The 22,745-nt window shown below is 37.9% G+C and overlaps 1 protein-coding gene and 1 long non-coding RNA gene across 3 annotated transcripts in view; one reads left to right on the forward strand and one right to left on the reverse strand.

Moving 5' to 3' along the window:
* The window catches only part of LOC127437140 (uncharacterized), a 49,843-nt gene extending 38,556 nt beyond the window's left edge, over positions 1-11,287 (forward strand). The window contains exons 3-5 of one of the 2 annotated variants that reach the window (XR_007896529.1): positions 2,048-2,157; positions 2,558-2,594; positions 10,012-11,287. This is a non-coding gene — a long non-coding RNA (uncharacterized LOC127437140). Of the gene's footprint in view, positions 1-1,835; positions 2,158-2,557; positions 2,595-10,011 lie in introns of those variants that run through there. The other variant, XR_007896528.1, reaches the window with a different exon arrangement.
* LOC127437137 (PDZ domain-containing RING finger protein 4-like) overlaps positions 5,494-22,745 on the reverse strand; it is a 92,429-nt gene continuing 75,177 nt past the window's right edge. Inside the window, exons 4-9 of the mRNA XM_051691846.1 lie at positions 12,703-12,801; positions 12,485-12,547; positions 11,341-11,442; positions 11,104-11,106; positions 9,931-10,056; positions 5,494-9,368 (exon numbers count right to left, since the gene is read on the reverse strand). Coding sequence (XP_051547806.1) covers positions 7,944-9,368; positions 9,931-10,056; positions 11,104-11,106; positions 11,341-11,442; positions 12,485-12,547; positions 12,703-12,801 — 1,818 coding nt within the window. The 3' untranslated portion in view covers positions 5,494-7,943. The remainder of the gene's footprint in view (positions 9,369-9,930; positions 10,057-11,103; positions 11,107-11,340; positions 11,443-12,484; positions 12,548-12,702; positions 12,802-22,745) is intronic.

Here is a 22,745-nt window from a genome sequence, read left to right on the forward strand (position 1 = left end):
TTGTGTTACAATTGTGTTAGAAATCAAAGGCAGAACTGAGAAGACACACGATGACTTGCTGTAAAATGTGAAATGTATGTTTGGATTTCATTACCATATATTTAACAGCAGAAATTACCTTCAAGATTCACACAAATATACTGTAGTTCTTCTTAGCCTAGTTTCCAAGCTTGGTATTTTTCAAAAATGTTCTTTATTCCTCTTTAAGGCCTTCAAATTCCCCTGACAGTTCCACCACACCTGCACTCTGTTCTCTGGGGGTTAAAACTCTCAACTGGGCCTCAATGCTGGACGTTTAAAAGTAGTTCATGTTTGGATTTATTGTCTGCCACTTTTACTGACTGTCCAAAGTTGAAATGTACAGAGCCCATTTGATAGTGAGGGAATTTATTTTCTGAAATAGTTTTGCATTCCATCACAATTTTTATTTAATTTTTTTTGCTCCCACACATTAGTTTGCATTTCCTCAATATAAGTTTTATGTTCCCTCACAAAATATTTTTCGCTCCCTTGCAATAGTTTGTTTCCTAACAAAAAGTTCACCGTTCCCTCGCAATAGTTTTTGCATTCCCTCATAAAATATTTTCACGTCCTCGCATTAGTTTGCGTTTCCTCAATATAAGTTTTGCGTTCTCTCAAAAAATATTTTCGCACCCTCACAATAGTGTTTGCATTCCTTACAAAATATTTTCGCTCTCTTGCAAAAGTTTGCGTTCTCTCACAAAATATTTTCGCTCCCTCGCAAGTGTTTGCGTTCTCTTACAAAATATTTTCGCTCCCTCACAATAGTGTTTGCGTTCTCTCATAAAATATTTTCGCTCCCTCGCAATAGTTTTTGCGTTCCCTCACAAAATATTTTCGCTCCCTCACAAAATATTTTCGCTCCCTCGCAATTGTTTTTTCGTTCCCTCACAAAATATTTTCGTTCCCTCTCAACAGTTTTTTCGTTTCCTCACAAAATATTTTCGCTCCCTTGCAATTTTTTTTTCGTTCCCTCACACAATATTTTCGCTCCCTCACAATTGTTTTTTCGTTCCCTCACAAAGTATTTTCGTTCCCTCACTAAATATTTTCACTCCCTCTCAACAGTTTTTTCGTTTCCTCACAAAATATTTTCGCTCCCTCGCAATTTTTTTTTCGTTCCCTCACACAATATTTTCGCTCCCTCACAATTGTTTTTTTCATTCCCTCACACAATAGTTTCGCTCCCTCACAATAGTATTTGCGTTCCCTCACAAAATATTTTCGCTCCGTCGCAACTGTTTTTTCGTTCCCTCACACAATATATTCGCTCCCTCGCAATAGTTTTTGCGTTCCCTCACAAAATATTTTCGCTCCCTCGCAATAGTTTTTGCGTTCCCTCACAAAATATTTTCGCTCCCTCGCAATAGTTTTTGCGTTCCCTCACAAAATATTTTTGCTCCCTCGCAATAGTTTTTTCATTCCCTCACAAAATATTTTCGCTCCCTCTCAACAGTTTTTTCGTTTCCTCACAAAATATTTTCGCTCCCTCGCAATTTTTTTTTCGTTCCCTCACACAATAGTTTCGCTCCCTCACAATAGTTTTTGCATTTCCTCACAAAATATTTTCGCTCCCTCGCAACTGTTTTTTTCATTCCCTCACACAATATTTTCGCTCCCTCGCAATTGTTTTTTCGTTCTCTCACACAATATTTTCGCTCCCTCATAATATTTTTGTGTTTCCTAAATATACGTTTTGAAAACCATATAGTTCAACCATGGCATTTGTAGTAAAACTATAAAAATAATATATTCTGCCACAAAAAATATATAATTTGTACTACTATAGTTTTGGTTTTACTGTATAATTATGATGGTTTTATCATGAATACCATAGTTGAAATATGGTTTCTGTCATTAAACCATGGTAAATGTTATGCTTATGTTTTTTTTTATAACAAATACAGTTGAACTATAGTTACTGTCTTTAATGCCATGGTTAATTTTCTGCTGCAGGGGAATCCAAAATAATTGAAAAGGAACGCAAAACTATTTCAGAATATACATTTTCTCTGTGTACTCTAAGATGCTCCATACAAATGAGGTTACTGGACTGCAACAACACTTTCAGAAGTTTCCAGACTGATACAATATGCAGAGGATGAACTAGTCAATGTATTTGACAAAGTTTACCAGGTTAGTGCCATCAAATCTTTTGAAAGACATTCAGAACTGTTACACATTGTTTTATAAGTTATGTTTAAAATAATCAGTACTTATTACTGGATGGACAGAAATTCAAATATTGTCTACACATGTTTGTGCAAGTTTCTTCTGTGTCATATGTACAATATTTTTCTGTGGAGACCACAGCACAAAATGTTGACGATATAATTAGAATTTTTGCTTCCCCCCCCCCCCCAATTTTTCCCCAGCTGTTTCAGATTTACCTTTAAATTGAAAAGGAAAACAAATCAAACTTAAGTAGTTGCTTCATATGTTGATCAAATGGTCTCTTTAATGCAAAAGTTGAATCTAGTGCACAGGTTGTATGGTCTACTTTGATATTTGATGGCTTTTTTTTCATCATTTTCAGAGCTTTAAACAGCATCTGGGTTTGTAACGACATGAGGGTGAGTAAATTATAAGTGAACTTTTATTTTTAAGGAAACTATTTCTTTAAAACAGATCCATGTTTAGCACAAGCTTTAACTTTACCAGATAATAGAAATAAATGCTCCTGTATTTGATGCTTGATTAAAACATCAGCAGCACTGAAAATCTGCCAAGATCATGTGACTTCCGTCACTGTCGGCCATTAACACCACACTTAAATTAGCATATCAAAGATCAGCTGCTCTATAAATATACAGAGTGACATCAATCGACTCATTATTAGAACAGTCCACGCTCAGAAACGGCCATAAGTGTCCAGATAGCGTTAGAACCAACCGGCTCTCCGTCTATTACTGATTCTCTTGGTAAGTGTCGAGTCGCCCTTCAAACGGCATAATGAGCGGGAGTTTTCAGACGTTCACTGATCGCTAAAGGTTATCTGTGAAAACGCTCTAAGACGCCGTTGATGAGGCGAGGGTGCTGTTGAGTGCCGTTATCCGTTTGACATTTCTGTCAGGCACAGTATTTGATGCAGTGGATGCTTGTGACAAATGTCATCGCTGTCACTGAACCGCCTTTAATTACACCTGAGTGAATCTCACCTCTGACCGCGCGCTACTTCATTAGCTAAAGCAGCGGCTCAGATAGACTGCAGTGCAGTGCACACTACTGAGTGTTCAAGGGGATTTAACTGCTGTGTGAGGTCTGTATGAAGCTGATGGGATGAGTTGATGTTTAGTGAATGTGGATGAACTCATTAATATCTGCAGTCATGTTTTATAGGCTAATGGGTTTGAGATTTTGAACAATAGAAAAGTACCAAACCGAACTGATGATTTATTGGAGACCACTGTAGTTTCTTTTAAAAGATTAATTTTCTCACTTTCGTTGGAACGAGCTTTCAAGTGGCATCCCCTCCCGCAGCAGTGCCCTTCAAGGGAGCAAAGATGCAGTCTGGAATTCGGTCTGGAACATCGAAGTGCCGTTACCTCAGACGAGCAACAGGTCAGATAAAAAGTCCACTCCACGTGTTGTAAGTTCATCAAAAGAATAATACTGGATTGCTACCGCATTTCCTACATCGCGCACCTGCAGTGTAGACAGATTTATTAATTATAATGGGAGTGGTCACATCGCTTTCAGTGATAGACATTCAGTTAATCTTTTATAGAATACTGTCATAAACTAAAGGAGATGTCTGATTCAGCCAAAGCCACTAATAAGCCATTAGACTAATCACTTTCAGAAAAATACCATAGTATTACATTTTTTGGGCATGTAGTGCACCATGATAACCATGGATGGTACCATTTTGACACCATCATTGTACCATGGTTCTGCCATATTATTGCTATATATTTATAAATATTAATGACAGAATACAGTAAAATAACATTATATGAATATTAAAAGAAATGAAGAGAAAGTAATATTAGAAGTGTCAATTATATAAAGAGAAGATGAAGTGAGAAAGTGAAAAGAGTGATGAGACAAGAAAAACATTAGATCCCTATAACAAAAAAGACACCGTGCCTTTACCAGGGTAATACCATGGTACTGAATGATCATTATATTCATTGATGATACTGTCATGGTACTCCAAGGTACTTTAAAAAATACCATGGTTTTACTATGACACATGTCGTAAACATGGGGTTAACACAGGCCATGTCTGAAAATAAATAAAAATAAGTGTAATACCATGGTGCATTTTGTGAGAACTATAACTACTTGAGTACTTGTGATAGAGTACTCAAGTAGTTATAGTTCAAAAACAATATATATATATATATGTACAGTATATAATACTGGAAAAATGCTCAAAAAGCAAAGAAATTAGTTAAGTATATAGAATTACTGCTCATTGAAATAAATAAATAAATCAGTACCCTGTCCCTGCTAAGGCCTGTGCACGTCACTGCTCTGAATTAAGAATTTTGTGGCAATTTATTCCGGGTGTAGGGGTCAGTTTCACAAAAAATAAACAAATAAATAAATAAATAGATAGATAAATAAATAAATAAATAATAATAATAAAATAAACCTGTCATGAACATGTCCAGGTCACCCCCCCACCCCCCAAAAAAATAAATAATCTATTTTAAGGGCTATTACAATTATTTGCATTGTGACATTATTTTCATGACTAACAATTAAACACATTTTTCCTCAAATTCTCTATCATTTGAGTGCTGATTTATTGGTAAAACAATTATTTTTTTATTTTTTATTATTTAAATGAACAATAAAGGCAGAACAACAAGTATGTCATGCTGTTTAAATAATTCACAGTTTCAATAATATAGCATTTTTTCGCATTAGAATGTTGGGGGGGGGGGATATGCAAAAAAATTGGCTTAATTTTTATTTATTTTTTAATTCGTTTTTTGACAGGTTTCTTGAGATTTATCGGTATGTACGCAGTTATGCTAAAATATGAAGTTATACTTATAAGCTATAAACTAAATAGCATGTTGCTGACATGATTAACATGTTAAAATTTATTGCAGAGATAGACATATATAAGTGGAATTAAGTATTAATCTTAAAATGTAACAGATTCAAAACATGTGACGGTATGGAAGCCCATTTCCGCCACGTAGACGTTTTTTTTTTTTTTTTTTTGCTTTGGTAAATAAAAATTTAGATAAATAATTACATCTCATACTTATTACCTTTTATCTCATAATTATGACTTATAAATATGACTCTTTGACTTAGTATCTCATAATTATGACCTTATCTTGTAAATATGACTATCTTTGTATCTAATATTTATTTTTTATTTCATAATAGATTTTATCTCATAATTATGAATTTGTGTCTCATGAGTTTCTTACCAAAGGGAGGGGGAAAAATATGGGACTAAAATATTAGTTCAGTCAGGCTAGTTAAACGGACACCAGCAGTTTCTATTAATCTGAAAAGAGATTTTTGAAGAAAAATTTATTTAGTGTCAAAATATCACAATGACCACACATTCACCTGGCCAAGAGAGACGACTACAGATTATTTAAATAAGACTGAGAACATTTAGCCAGAGCAAGTACAGAAATTTACAATTGAAATGTACAGTCTTTGCTCCAATAAATAAATAAAACCAGATCCAGAAAAGTGAACTCGAAGACATTGCTTCCATAGACAAACATCTGTGTGAAACATATCTTAAACTCTTAAAACTGACACCATTAAATGAGATCCACTGGGCAGAACCAGAATTTGAGCATTAAAATTTTATCTGGGAAGCATTTTATAAGGGTGAGAGTACATTTAGATGATTTATACTGGTATGTGTTTAGTATTCCATTTGGGTTAATGAATCAGTAACACTTTTCTGCAATATGATTAATCCACATTTACCATAAAACATATTCACCTGCTGGTCACATAAGCACAACATTGGACTTTGTAGGGGGGTGTCCTTTTAGAAATGATAAAGTTAGGAATGACTCAATCGCTGTGTTTAAATAGTTTAATAATGTCAGCTGGTTTTATCTGGTCTTGGGAACTGGTCCAGAGTCTGGCAGAGGTAGAGAGGTAGAACCAGCCCAGTTTATGTTTAGCTACACAAGTTGTCTACTGTTTGGTTCAGAGAGCTGGTTTGGTTTAGTTCTCATTTGAAATACATGATAAAAATCCTACAGCACGAAACTGGACTCAGAAAGGTTGATTCAAGGCAGGTAATTGCACAACAATTCACATTTTGCTGAAATGTAAACATTGTATGAAGTTTGTCATTTACTTCACAGCAAAAAAAATATATATTCTTAACAAGTATCATTATCTTATCCAGTAAAAATATCTAAAACGTACTCTAAATTCAGGCTACCTGCTAAGCAAATCTGTGCATTATATTAATGTTTGTTTCAGTGGATATACAGTACTGTGCAAAAGTTTTAGGCACTTGGGAAAAATGTTGCATAGTGAGGATGTCTTCATAAATAATGCCATAAATAGTTTTCATTTATCACTTAACATCATACAAAGTCCAGTAAACATTAAAAAGCTAAATCAATATTTGGTGTGACCACCTTTGCCTTTAAAACAGCACCAATTCTCCTAGATACACCTGGACACAGTTTTTATTGGTTGTTGGCAGATAGGATGTTCCAAGCGTCTTGGAGAATTCTCCACAGTTCTTCTATCTATTTAGGCTGTCTCAATTGCTTCTGTCTCTTTATGTAATCTCAGACTGACACGATGTTCAGTGGGGGGCTCTGTGGGGGCCATGACATCTGTTGCAGGGCTCCCTGTTCTTCTATCTATTTAGGCTGTCTCAATTGCTTCTGTCTCTTTATGTAATCTCAGACTGACATGATGTTCAGTGGGGGCTCTGTGGGGGCCATGACATCTGTTGCAGGGCTCCCTGTTCTTCTATCTATTTAGGCTGTCTCAATTGCTTCTGTCTCTTTATGTAATCTCAGACTGACACGATGTTCAGTGGGGGCTCTGTGGGGGCCATGACATCTGTTGCAGGGCTCCCTGTTCTTCTATCTATTTAGGCTGTCCCAATTGCTTCTGTCTCTTTATGTACTCTCAGACTGACACGATGTTCAGTGGGGGGCTCTGTGGGGACCATGACATCTGTTGCAGGGCTCCCTGTTCTTCTATCTATTTAGACTGTCTCAATTGCTTCTGTCTCTTTATGTACTCTCAGACTGACACGATGTTCAGTGGGGGGCTCTGTGGGGACCATGACATCTGTTGCAGGGCTCCCTGTTCTTCTTTCTATTTAGGCTGTCTCAATTGCTTCTGTCTCTTTATGTACTCTCAGACTGACATGATGTTCAGTGGGGGCTCTGTGGGGGCCATGACATCTGTTGCAGGGCTCCCTGTTCTTCTATTCTATTCTATTGGCAAAAGTAATGTTTGTGAGTCTAACATTTATATTTCCTATTGATACACTAAAGCTGAAGATATAAATAACCATCTTAAGACAAATGCTTTTGTGAAACATCTTATGTGCCTAAGACATTTGCACAGTACTGTATGTTGCATTTAAGTATTTTCTTATTGGTTTTTATCTTAATGTCATGAAGTTTATGCTTACAAGTATCTTGAGCAGTTTTGATTACCATGTGAATGTTATTTTTACTGAAAAACAGACAAAGATACTTGCTAAAAACAATTTTTTGCTGCATGTGAGTAAAGAAATTAAACAAAGGATCAAGAAACTTCCTTGAAGTACTTTTTACAGTAACAAAAAAGTAAAAAAAAAAAAAAAAAAAAGATTGTGATGAAACTTGTTCAATTGCTTAAAAAACATTGATCATTTAACAAAGTGTGAAAAATACTATTGTCTTATAAAAATCGCCACATTGAACGAGGCAAAAGTAGATCGTACCACATGGGGTAAAGTTTGAGAACTATACAGTTGTAACCGAGAGGAAGGCGTTGTGAACTTTGGATGCTTCGGGTGCTTTCGCTCCATGCGTCATCAACTCCTGAATTGTCATCCAGTTGTCCAGAATTTTCTTGTTGCGTTTCTTCATCATCTTACGTTGACTGAGTTCGATGATGCTAACCTCCTTGCGTCCCTCTCCGCCGCTCTGCGGGTTCTCGCGCAAGCTTTCCAAGCGACTCCGCTGCATGAACTCTCGCCGCCGCCGCTGTTCTTTGGCTCGTAAGAGCTGCTGTTTGCGCTCTTCTTTGCTCCAGTAGCGTCCCATCTTCATCTCGCTCATAGCATCGTCATCTGTCGTCATACCTCCGCTGCGTTCCTCCTTGATTTTGAGTGCTCGCTCCCGCAGCAGTCTGTCTCGGACTGGTCGTTTGGTGATGTACCGAGTCCCATCACTTCTTACCTTGACCTTCCACTCCATCTTGGGTTCGGAAGGCTGGCCGACCTGGGAGCCGCTCATTCCCAGAAGACTTAGGTGGCTGTGGGCGAATTCAAAGGCAGACTGCTGCTGGATCAAGTGCATGTAACTCTGGTAATGATGCGAAGATGCCGGGATGGCCCCTTGCTGGTTACGTGGAGAAAAGTATGGGATCCTTGAGCGAAGAGTTTTCCTCGGAGAGCTCTCGTCTTCCGCAACAGGTGTTTGGTCGGACTCTGAGGGGTTGCTGTGGTCGGGACTGCCGCTCGGCACTCTTCTGACAGGTGGCGAACCACGACCAGCTAGGAAACTAGTCTTGAGGTTCTTCTGATTACTGAGGTTGACCATCCTCTGCATGGAGTGTTCTGGAGAGCGGTCCATGTTGAGAGGCGTACTGCGAGAGCTCTCCGCTGTGTTGTACGCGCTCGAACTGTCCTTGTCTGACTTCTCGGGATGTTCACTGATGTCCGCCAACTTTCCACCGTGTTGTCCGTGGCGAGGGCTGTGGGGTCCCGGTTGCAGCTGGTCTCGCTTGTGCAGTTGATGCGCTTGCATGATGTTCTGACACTCCAGCTCGATGCTGCACAGTTCCTCGTTGAGCAGTCGCAGCTCGTGTTCTACGCCGCTACGCTGCTCCGTCAGGCTGCATTCGATGGTGCTGCTGCGGGTGTAGAGGAGGTCATACTCGCCGCTGTTGCGGATCTGATACTTGAGCTCCAGGAGCTGTTGATAATGATCTCCTTCAGAAGCATCATGGTCCAGTCCATCTCCAGAGCGATGCGCTGATGTTGGGCCGTCCCAGTTCTGACTCGCAGCCTCTCGCCGCTGACGCAGACACCGAGACAATCTCTTCTGGATCTGTGCAAGAACATTCTTCTCAGAAGTTTCCCCTGACATGTCCATCTGACCCACTAACTTCTCGTGACTGTAGGAACAGGAGGCTGTGATGTCGTCGTCTTGCGTTCTTCTGGCCTGTAGGGAGATTTTGAGTGGAAATTATTCAAGCAACTGCATGTTTACACATAAAACAAAGACAGAATCTACCGAGACTTCATTACTGAAAGGTTTTTATATAAAACGCGTGTCATTAGGGAGACTGAGGCAATGAATTATAAAAAAACACATTTCTCTGCTTTTGTTTGAACTTACAGGCTGGGGAGTGTCGATCATAAGAAAAAATATGAAAGTATGATTCATAACGTTGGGAATTTCAAACATTCTATTTTAATGCTCATTGCCCTTGTGAGACATGAATGCACTTGAAAAGAAATCAAAGTTTTACTAAAGCTCAGTATGAAGCTACTCCCATGAAAATAGGAATGAACATAACTTGTTTTGATTTCGGAAGAAGATGTGAGTTGTTTGCTCATACTAAATTTGCCACTACAATGCTAGGGTTTTATTGGTGGTTGCTATGCTGTTCCTGGTGCAACTAATAATTAAAAATGGCCAGATGCTGAATACTGTCATTTAAACCATATTTTATGTTCTTCAATATTCAAACACATGTTGGATGTTCTTATTTGAGTCTGACCTCCTCTTCCTTCTCTCTGGCTGCTCTCTCCATCTCCTCCTCTTCTTCTCTCCTCTGTTCCTCCAACATCTGCATCTTCAGCTCCTCCAAGAACTCACTGTGTTCATCGTCCAGCCACGGCTCCTCCTGAAACAACACAACCGTGACGGTATCTCGTGAACAAAATGACTGACGAACATGTTCATTGACAAAGTTTTTATTTTCATTTTGTTAATTATAACGAAGATGTTACCAAACATAAGCATCAGGACCATAATGAAACTATTTTAATTGATTTAATTACATGTTTTAATATGCATTTACGGTACATAACGAAAATGATACATTCTGAAAAAAGCTGCAGAAACTGTATAAAAGTAGAGATTGATATGAGTTCTTTGTGTATTGTTATTAATAAACATACTATCATTAATGACTAACATCAATAATAAATGTCTTCATTGACTTGAACTTCACTATAGCAACAGTAATGACAGCATAAATGCAATATTACACAGACAATGAAACAAATGCATGTAAAGGTGAACTAAGTTACACGCTAGCAGGAATCTGTAACTTGCATTGTGAATACATGTACTCTGTTTTCTATAAAAACAAGGAAAACAGAAATTTACTAACATTTTAAATTGAAAGTAGCTAATAATTCTGTATATTCATTTCACGCTATTATTGAAGGAGCTCAGGTGCTTGAATGAATGTTTATATATTTTTTTTAAATGTTTCAATATTTGATTTAAAGTTTGGTGTTACAGTTTGATATGCGTTTTTGTCATTTTGCACATTATCATCAACTAACATATGTTATGTTATGACTAAAACTGGCTAAAATGAATGACTATGACATGACAAAATTCTGACTAATTGTAAGGACATTTTCATCAGAAGACTAAAACTATGACTATAAAAATGAGCACTGGGTGCAACAGAACCATTACTGTAAAACTGTATCTTTAAAGGAATAAGTTAAATAAAATAATTCTCTTTACAGTACTGCGGAAAAATCTCATCCATTCAGAGGACTCGATCTGTGTTGTAATACACCAAACACATGACCTCTTGACCTCTTTAACATCTCACACTCAAATGAAACATCATCCATTTTTATGGAAGTAAATTTACGGTCAGCGAGTATTTAATTACAGCAATCAGGAGAGGGTTGGATAATGTTCTCACAAGCTGCTCTGGATTGCGATGGTTTTTTCTCACATGACCTAAGAACTGACCCTGCACTATATTAGCATGCTATTAGTTTTTATGGCTTATAGTTGGAAGTCAATTACACCAACATCACCCGTGTTGAGGGGAATGTGCTGAGCATCAGTGTGGATTATTTGTGATCTGCATCTTTAAAACAGATGTTTGGCTCGCTATTCAAGAATTATGAAGAAGATGCTTTACATGAATACATACCTGCATTTCTGGTCTGGCGAGCAGCAGCACAATATTCCTGCATTCTTCATTAGAGAGAGCAGATACTGCTTCCTGTTTGTCCTGAACATCCTGACCATTAATCTGAAACACAAACACACCATCAGCCAATGAGTTCCCTTCTCTGTGTGGTTCAATTATCTTTGTATGATAAAGTGTAACAGGTAAAAACAGTTTTTATAATGTTTAGCAATGAAGCAAATGTGTTGTGTATTCACACTGCATCAGATGCAGTTCCAAACGTGTACAATGTCTTGACAAGCCTGTTTTGTTGAACGGGACACAAACGCATCTGTGTGTCATGCTGTGATGTTATTCTAGTACAGTGTGAGAAAACTTCACATTAAAGATGCAGTCCTGATATTGTTTTGTTTGTTATTTTATGTTATTATATATAGTATACATTTATGTTATTTGTTATATATGTTGTATACATTTGTTATTTATGCTTTAATATATACTGTATTTATTTATGTTACATTTGTTATTTTCTGTATACATTTGTTATTTGTGCATAAATATTTGTTGTATATATTATTTATTTTGTATACATTTATGTTATTTATATAGGTTGTACACATTTTCCTTTACAACCGCATAGAGCTTTGCATGGGCATTTAAATCGACACACTTCACCTTTAAGCTTTTCAGGATCTCTCAGTTATGAGTTTTGTAATTACATTTTCTGTTCACATCTCTCAGTCAAAAAGTCGTCTCTGCTCTTCAACAACTGCAGGATGTTTATCTGAAGAACAGACACAGTATCTGTAGTGTTATGTTCTCCAGCAGGAGATTTCAGCAACATCAGCAGCGCTCTGGTGTAATGACCCTGAACACACCCACTGCTTTCCTGCAGGTCCTGTAGCACACTCCAGCAGTATGTTAGCCAGTAATGATCCTCCACAGATCACAATGTCTCCCTCTGGACTCATAAGAAGCTCCGTCTTTCTCTCGCCATTGACACCGAATGATGCTGCTGACTCAAACGCTCTCGCCGCCGCGGGTGCAGTTCTGCACCCTCACAGGAGTTACGTGCCCTCATTAAACACCAACGAGTAACTTGCGGTGAGACAATGCAACGCAAAACTTCTCACAAACATCTGATGAAGCTGAGAGGTGAAGTTACCTGTAAAATACGGTCGCCTTCTCGGATTCGACCATCTTGAGCAGCGATGCTGTTTGGTTCAATCTGTGATTGAGAATAACAGGATGCCAGTACTTGGTTACAACACACAAACAACAAGACTTCAGTCAGAGTAGATGCAATATCTACTCTGAGTTTTCAATGACAATCTGATGTTTTTGGTGTTTGTGGAGCATGATGAAGCATGAAATCTGATTCACCTCACTGACGTATATGGCGATGTCTTCCTCATCATCTGTCCGGTAACACAGTGTGAGGCCGAGCTTTTCTTGACTGTTCACTCGACACAATTCCACTTCCTGTCAAAAGACACCATTTACTGTTAGTCCACACATTTAATAATGATAGCTGAAAGAACGCTGGACAAATTTCTGATTGTGTGAGAATATTTGAGTAAGATTCAAATAAAAAAGTAAATACTAATAATAACTTGACGGCATGGGTTACCATGTTTTACCACGTTTAAGGGGTGTTATACATCTTAAAGGGATAGTTCACCCAAAAATGAATATTCTCTCATCATTTACTCACCCTCATGCCATCCCAGATGTGTATGACTTTCTTTCTTCTACAGAACACAAATGAAGATTTTTAGAAGAATATTTCAGCTCTGAAGGTCCATAAAATGCAAGTGAATGACCTTGCATTGAAATGACCTGACCAAGTACTACTGTTGATTTGAACGACCCTGGACCAATCTGGATATCTCACATCACACCACACCCATGCAACCCCCATCAGACCAGCAATCAGACATCATCTCACAGCATTTAAATCTTGCTGCCTTCCATCTCCCACTCACAATCAAAGTGCAGGACGTTAGCAAGCTATTCCGGAAGTAGAGAACAGGAAAAGCACCCGGTCCTATCTCTCCATCTGCCCTTAAACACTGTGTTACTCATCTTGCACCTGTGTTTACAGAGATCTTCAACCAATCACTGGACCTTTGCACAGTTCCTGCCTGCTTTAAAACCACAACCATTGTTCCAGTCCCCAAAACACAAAGGATAACAAGCCCGAATGATTACAGACCGGTTTCCTTGACATCAGTAGTCATGAAAATATTAGAAATCCTTGTGATGGCTCACCTCAAAGCCATTACTGACCCACTACAGTTTGCATACAGAGCCAACAGGTCTGTAGATGATGCAGTGAACTTGGGTCTACACTTCATGGTCCAACACCTTGACAGCCCAGAAACCTACATCAGGATCCTTTCTGTAAACTTTAGCTTTGTGTTTAACACCATAATTCCAGAGCTCGGCTGACTGTTCCTGATGCCGCCTGTAGGTGGATAACGGACTTCCTCACCAACAGGAAACTACAGGTACGGCTTGGAAAGTGCATGACAGGCCCACTAACTATCAGTACTGGAGCTCCACAGGGCTGTGTGCTGTCTCCACTTCTCTACTCTCTCTACACAAATGACTGAACCTCGACAGACCCCTCAGTAAAGCTCTGCAAATTTGCAGATGACACAGCGCTGATTGGCCTTTTATGCGATGGCTTCCTTACAGAAAGGAGGTGGAACACCTGGTGTCCTGGTGCAGCCATAACAACTTAGAGCCCAATGCTCTGAAGACAGTAGAGATGATCATAGTCTTCAGAAAGTCCCCAGGACCTGCAGCCCCTCTCACTCTGATGGGCTCTACTGTCACCACAGATGAGTCCTTTAGATTTCTAGGAACTATCAACTATCAGGACCTTAAATGGGAAGAAAACATAATCTCCAAGCACAACAAAGGATATACTTTCTGAGACAGCTTAAGAAGTTCAACCTGCCACAGTCACTGATGGTACGATTATACACTGCCATCATTGAATCCATCCTCACCTCATCCATAACCGTCTGGTATGGGTCAGCCACAGCTCGTGAACTAGGCAGACTCCAGCGCATCATACGTTCAGATGGAAAAATCATTGGCTGATCTCTATGAGGCAAGATCCAGGAATCGGGTTGACAAGATCATCAAAGATCCATCACACCCTGCTCATCACATCTTCCAGCTCCTGCCATCTAGGAAGCACTACTAAGCCATAAAAACCAAAACAACTAGACTCAAAAACAGTTTCTTCCCCTGAGCAGTGGCCCTCATTAACAACTGAACTTCACCAATAAACTGCATCACAAAAACAGAATTTGCTGCTACAAGGGATAAGAACTCATGCATCAGTGCTTTGCATTTATTGCATTGTTTACCTCTTTTCCTCATTTGGTTAATTGTTCTTAAATTAATGTTGCTAGCCTCCATTTATCATGACAGTTGCACTCGTCACTTACTTACACACCCATGGGTATTGTATTTGCATTGTATTCTAATGTATATCGATATGCCATAATTGTACATTCTATGTATATTGTGCATATGTGAGCACTTGATGTGGCATGTTTAATTGTCCTTGGAGTAAAACACAAAGTCAAATTCCTAGTAAGTGCTACTTACCTGGCCAAGAAAGTGAATGCTGATTCTTTTTCTCAAAGGTTTGTCTCCAGTAGTTTAATCCATCTCATCAGAAGTGATATGATAGGTGTGGGTGAAAAACAGATTACTATTCAATTCCTTTTTTAATATAAATTCACCTCCCTACTCAATCAATCTCCACTTTCACGTTCTTCTTCTGTTTTTGGTGATTAACATTCTTCGTTCATATCGCCCCCTACCGGGCAGGGAGAAGAATTTATAGTAAAAATGTTGACCTGTTTCTCATCCACCGCTATCATAACACTTCAGAAGACATGGATTAAACCACTGGAATTTTATGGATTACTTCTAAATTTCCTTTATGTGATTTTTGGAGCTTCACATTTTTGGTCACCATTCACTTGCATTGTATGGACCTACAGAGCTGAAATATTCTTCTAAAAATCTTCATTTGTATTCTGCAGAAGAAAGAAAGTCATACACATCTGGGATGACATGAGGGTGAGTAAATGATGAGAGAATTTTTGGGTGAACTGTCCCTTTAAGTGAAGTGAAATCGCAGTCTTTAGTGGCCAATAGCAGCAAATGCAACGTATATGTTTATTACTTGATGGAATAATAGTTTATTGATGTTATTGATAAAGTACTCATTACCATACATGTAGACTAATTTAATTTAAAATCCTCCTTAAGGTGTAACAGGAAATACTCCATCTAAAACTATTTTAAACAGAAATTTGCTTATTCTTGTATAATTATTATGCTCAGATTGGTTGAGAGGCACTTTTAAAAATGCATTTGTCACACCGCAGGACTGTTTAAATGAACAAGAAGACAAAATGATGAATGAAAATGATGAGAAAATTAAATGAAGCCCAGTTTCAGCACCTACAATATACACTTTCACTTATACGTTCATATATATTTTAAAGTACAATCTTAAGTTTAATGGACACATTATGCACCAGCTATCCAAATATTTATTGACTGAATGTTGCTGCATCGGAAGACAAAAAAATCAAACCCCATGAATATAGAAATAAGACTTTAATATTTTCACTCTGTTTGTCAGCGACACTGAACACGTCAAATATTCATCAGCTCTTTGAAGTCACTGTTCATTTATCATGCACTGTTTTCACCAAAACTGATGTTTATTTTGTAATTATGTTAATGAGCATTAATTTATTCAGTCAGGCGGTCGCTGTGATTAACACACAGAGTTGCGATACGGATGAAAAATGTATGTGCTGTTTCTGTTTACAGTTAAAAATCTCAGTGAGAGATCACAAACAAATAAACAAGATGTTCCCAACATGAGCTCAACACCGTCTCATGCATTTACTCCCTTCTTTTGTCAAAGAGGTTTAGAACAACATTTTTTAAAAATGTAATATTTCTGTCTGAATTATCCCTTTAATATGATGACGACATCATCCGAGCTGAAAACTGTTCACACTATAATGAAGGTGAATCTGAGAAATGATCTGCTCTCTTCTGAAGATCACACACGACTTGCATTGGGGGTCACACAGAAGTCAGTTATTCTATATTTCATCCACAGATGTCCAGAGACTGATGGATCACACGCCTGAAACATCACGACTGTGAGCATAAAAACCCTCAAGAACAAAAGAGGCAAATAAAACTAGCTAGAAAAACCACCTGCTTCATCTACAGCCGCGAGCAGCACACACACACACACACACACACACTCCTCAACACCTTCATCAGCCCACATCGACTGTAATAAAACCACTGGACCAGAGACACATACAGATAATTACTCCCCAGAGAAACACACATGGGCCAAGAGACACAAACAGACACAGAGAGATGAAGTGAAGGAAACGAGCAAACTACACTGTCAGACTCCTCGTGTCATGATTTTGACACTCTGATTCCAGATTAACTCTCAGATCTATAATTGAGTGTTTCTGAAGGAGTGAAGAGCAGCTGCTGATGATGAGAAACACACACACACACACACACACAGACGAGACCAATGAACAGCACAAAATCGTCATCTTGTTTTTTGTCTTGTTCTCCTGTAATATCAAAACAGCCTTAAAGGAATATTCCGGGTTCAATACAAGTTCAGCTCAATCGACAGCATTGCTGTCATAATATTGATTACCACAAAAATTAATTTCGACTCGTTAACTTAATCTGTGTTCCAGTGAGACACTTACAATGGAAGTCAATGGGGTCAATTTTTGGAGGGTTTAAAGGCAGAAATGTGAAGATTATAATTTTATAAAAGCACTTAGATTAATTCTGTTCAAACTTGTGTATTATATGAGCTGTAAAGTTGTTAAAAACTTCATTTTAGGGTTTAAAGCGTTACATCGTCATGGCAACAAAGTTGCATAATTGTCAGTAACTTTCCACAGATGTGGTTAGTAAGTGATTTCATCACAGTAAAATCATGTTAACACACATATTGTTTATGTCTTGTGTCTATACTTTTGAAACAGTGAGTATTTTAATGTTTACAGATTGACCCCATTGACTTCCATTGTAAGTGTCTCACTGGAACACACATTTGTGCTTTTTTTTTTTAAAGGTGCAGTATGTAAGATTCAGAAACCCTTGTTATTAATGACACCTGTGGCCGTTAAGTGAACTGCAGCCTGTTGCTCGTGTTCGCGCACACACTCCATAGGGACTCGAGTGAGCATCGACCAAAATAATGACGTAACGTACAAAGAGACTGAACGTGATCCACCGGCATCATGCTGACAGATGAGGTAGCATAATTAAAATTGCACAGTTATGATTGTTTTACTACTAACTTTGAGACTGCTGGAACAGGGCTAAAACAAAGTGTATATATATAGATCTGACTATGCGAGACTGTAGTTTGAAGTGATCACTTTTCTTTGCATGATACATTGACTGCATTTATACGATAGCTTATGTCGGCGTTAGCTAGCTAGCCAGCTTTATCAATAGCTGTTAGCTACATTTGGTGGATGATGACAGTAGCTGTGTATAAAATAGACTGTACATTATAAATATGTTGACACAATTCAGTATTGATGTGATCACAACTGTCATGTTGATATATGGATGCGCTATTGTTTTATAGTAATAGGATGTATATATTTTCTGTATAACCAAGTTACGTTACACTAATGAACGGAGCTTTTTGCATTATCTTGAACATTGTCTAGCATTCATTTCATGTGTTAATGTAGTTTAGCTAAAATGACACAGATCAATCCTTATGGCACTATATTTCACATGCTTTGCAGTTATGTAAGTTTACCTGTCCAGTAAGAAAAACACCAATTCAGGGTCAGTTTTGATCCCCAAAACCAAACGAAGGTCCCTCCAGGAATCAAATGCCCTGCCGATGTTCACTCTAGTTTTCTCTCGACCACGATCACGTTCCCGCTTAGCCAGATGGGATTCAGTAGATAAATGTTTGTTTGGGTTTACTCTGAGTTTGTGTAGGAGTCGGTGTTGTGCTGGGAGCCGGATGTTTGCTGGATTCCATCTCTAAGATAGCGTTACCTAGTGTTGCAGTTTGTTGTCGCTGTTGAATAGTGGAAGAGAAGCACTGAGGCTCTCGGGAGAGCGCATAAACGTCACATCCTTTGGATTTTCCCAGCAAAAGCGACCCGCTCCCTTCGCATGAAAATCAGTCGACAGGCTTTAATAGGCAACATAGGAAGTCCAGGAAGGGCTCATTTTTTAAGTTGCGTTACAAGCAGTTCACACATTGGCAAAAAAAGGGCGAATATTACATGAAAATTGTTACATACTGCACCTTTAAATAAAAGGACGGACGAGTCAAAATTAATTTTTGTGGTTATCAACATTATGACACAAATGCTGTGGATTGAACCCACAATTATTCTTTTAAATCAAGATACATTCACTTGAAAAGCAAAACTACATATGAAAAATACTGAGTAAGAACATGTTATTTTTGATCTGTGAGGATTTACACAACATATCTGAGATTCATCATAAATTCATCTGTACATCCATTCAGAGCTGAAACTGTAGCTTTCACACATGCAGCCTTTTCTAAAAGAACAAAATAACACGATAATTTCTATTTAAATGTCGTGCATGAACAGGATCCGACCAAACGTCCTGCAATGAGAAGTTGTAACATTACCAGAAAAGTTCTGTTTTGATGCTACTGTACGAGTAAAGAAAGCTGATTAACAGTTTGAGCACAAACAAGGTCACAACCCTCTAAAGGACAACTAAAGCGTTTCTGAAGAATGTGTGGACAGCTCACAGGAACAGTAAGTGACTCTCTTACTAATGATAAAATAACTTTAAAAGCCTTTCTGACAGATGACATCACAGAGATTAACAGCATTTTATATGATGTGTAAACAGAAAGCCATTGCATGAGTGAACAGAAGACCATCTGGTAATTTTACTGTAATTTAACAGGTAAAAGAGGCTTGTATCTTCAGATTATTCTGTACTGATTTTGTGCATTCAGACAGGAGCAGAATAACAGTCCACTACACAGTCTGACTGACATATAAGTGTCCAACCATAGTTCACTGTTTTAACAAGAAAACGCAGGTATTATCCTCCAGTGCAATATTATCAAAATGCATCATATTTCAGATGTTGGAGCACTTCACCAGTGATGATCAGTAACCTTTAATCCAGTCTGACAGACTCATTCGGCCAATGCGTTCAACACTGATGCGTGATTAACAGATATAAATGTTTCCATTAATAATATGAAAGCGTATTCTGTATTATTTTTATTAAAACACTGGTTTGTCCTCATGACAATGGGATTACTTAACTATTTTTAACCTATATCTGAAACCTATATCTATGTGAAACTACACTGCAAACAGATGTTTAATTGACGGTTTTATTTGCTCACGTCACTTACATCAGAATATCATTCTTACAATATGAATTTAACCATGCATTATGCTGCATTTTCTAAAACAAAGGTGACCGGCCAAATGGCGAGTCCATTACTCAAACTGTGGTATGGTTTCTCTCTTGATACAACACGTCTGCAGAGGCAGAACATGAATGATCAGTGGCAGAGCTGTGTGGCTTTATAATAGATTTGTGAATGCATAGGGCACGTTTTGAGCACGCACACACCCTCCCTGAGCGAGAACAGGGAGATTTCATAGAGCTGAGTAGTTTATTTGAGAGCGTGCATCCAGTTTTGAGCGAGAGCCAAGGACTTTGGAGACAGCGGAGAGATCCATGCTGGCACAACTGGTACATGGATGTGCTCTCGCATGATATGCATGTTGTGCTCTCAATATTAACAGTATTATAACTCCATTTATCTTCAACATACATTTTTATTGTATGTATGTATCTTTTGGTTTTACTCCCTTGACATGCTCTGGCACCCCCCAGCTTGAAAACCGTGGCTGTAAAGAAATCAACACTGAACGCAGTCTAATATATTATTTGAGTGATGACAGCGTCATAAATGCACACACAAATCTCCCGTGAGGAGGAGACCTCCACAGTGCACACGCAGCATGACTAAACCATCAAATAAATTCAGATGAAACAAATAAAGTGGCATGTAATCTACTTAAATCCTTCCCACAATGCCTCTGTCCTCAAATGACTCCGAAATCGACACTGCTTGAAAGAGTCATTATGTGCGTTCAAACACACTCAAGAGTTTGAGTTTATCATGAACAGCAGAAAACACGATGACATCATCTGTCAATCTGTCAGGAATGAAGAATGACGGCGCTCAACGGGACAAAATAATCCAAACTGCCTCGTTATAAAACAGAGAGATCCGACACTAAAATCTGATCGAATGAAACACGTTAAAAGTATAAGAAGTTTAGAAGAACAGTCACGCTGCTCTTTTTCCATACAGTGAAAGTGGACGTCATTTATTCGGTCAAATATGACCAAAAGCAACACCGTATAAGTTCACAAGACGTATGTGCTTTATTCCAAGTCTTCTGAAATCATGCGATAGCTTAGTGTGAGGAACACATCGAAATTTAAATTGTTATTCACGGAAAGAGTGAATCTTCCTTTTTTTGAGTTTGTCAGTGTCTCTTCAATTTCATTGTACAGATAATGTAATTTATAAACTTTCCTATAAAGGAATAATTCACCCAATAATTCAGTGTCACTCTAACATGTTTAACACAAAAATAACAATTGGAAAAACCTTTGCACACAAATCTTTTTGCCTGTCAAGCTCCAAAAAGGACAAAAAAAACCCCCCATAAAATCACAGTAAAAGTAATCGTTAATAATATCAAACCTAATAGCTTCTTGCGACATGAAGTTTGGTCACAAAACCTGATGAGAACCAATGACATGTGATGTCATCGCTTATTAATAATTTCATTTGATTTGAGAGTGAATCATGTTCGAAATGGCTTCAGATGACATGGAATATAGAACATGAGTCGTATCGTTTCCGGCATATTTGATTTCAGCGATTTATTAACGAGATGGGTCGATTTCCAAATGCCAGTTTTCCCACGGCACTGAGAGAAGGGGACCACTTGAAAGCTTGTTCCAAACTATAATATTCTTCTTCTTTACACAAAGGGTCCTTCCACAAGGCTGTTAGCGAACGTTTACATTTATATAGTAATGCTATGTTCCCTTCAGAGTACACTCTTCAAGAGTAGTGCATAGGGACGAACACCTTTGATTGAAATGTGCCTATAAATTGATTTGAGGGCAAATAACAACTTACATTTCTGTTCATTTACTTTTATTTTACTTTTATGCATTTGGCTGACGCTTTTATCCAAAGCGACTTACAGTGCCCTTATTACAGGGACAATCCCCCTGGAGCAACCAGGAGTTAAGTGCCTTGCTCAAGGACATAATGGTGGTGGCTGTGGGGATCGAACCAGCAACCTTCTGATTACCAGTTATGTGCTTTAGTCCACTACGCCACCTTTTACTTGCGCTTTTATTAGGAATGGGACGATATGGTTATCTCATGATTCGGTTCGATATACGATATGAGGTTCATGATATTATCTCGATTCGATATGATAACACTTAAATGACCAAGTATTGCCGAAAAATGTATTATTATTTTTAAATGTTTGAGCAAAATGCACATTATAATTTCTCATCTAAAGAAAGTTCTTTAATACACAATATAAATCTTCAAAGTTAAAATAATAAGAGTTTCTCATATACCTTTCACTATAAGAAAAGATCACAAACAAATGAGTTTTTAAACATACTGGGCTACATTCGTCATTGTTTACATTGTTTTTTTAAATTATTATTTGGAAATGATTTTTTTCTATTCTTTTCTATTGTTTTTAAATTGTTTTGGACTGTTTTGGTTTGTGAACGGCACAAGTTTCTCTTGTAAACAATGACGCGCTTTCTGACTCCTCCTCCACGTGACGCGTGACCTTACCAACGAGCTTACATCATATCATCCCTCTTATAAGCACACATCACAGATATGTACGGAAGCGAACATTTGTAATTAAAAAGTATATAAGTAAGTATTGTTATTGTCTAAAAATAATCAATCGTTTGCATTCAGAAGAACTTTATTTGTCGACTGGAGTCGTGTGGATTATTCTGATGCACCCTAAATATACATTTTGGACCATCAAAAAATGGAGTACATTCACTTGCATTGTTTAGAGGAGGAGACCTGAAATTAAATCCAAAAATTCTTAAATTCTGTTTTGATGAAGAAAGAAACTCAGATACATCTTGGATGGCCTGAGGGTGAGTAAATGATCAGCAGATTTTCATTTTTGGGTGAACTATTCCTTTAAGTTTACATTCATTTGTATAACAAGCGCTATAATGGTACTGTCACTTTAAGAGTTTAATGT

This window comes from Myxocyprinus asiaticus, chromosome 48 (assembly GCF_019703515.2).
Source record: "Myxocyprinus asiaticus isolate MX2 ecotype Aquarium Trade chromosome 48, UBuf_Myxa_2, whole genome shotgun sequence".
NCBI classification, from domain to species: domain Eukaryota; kingdom Metazoa; phylum Chordata; class Actinopteri; order Cypriniformes; family Catostomidae; genus Myxocyprinus; species Myxocyprinus asiaticus.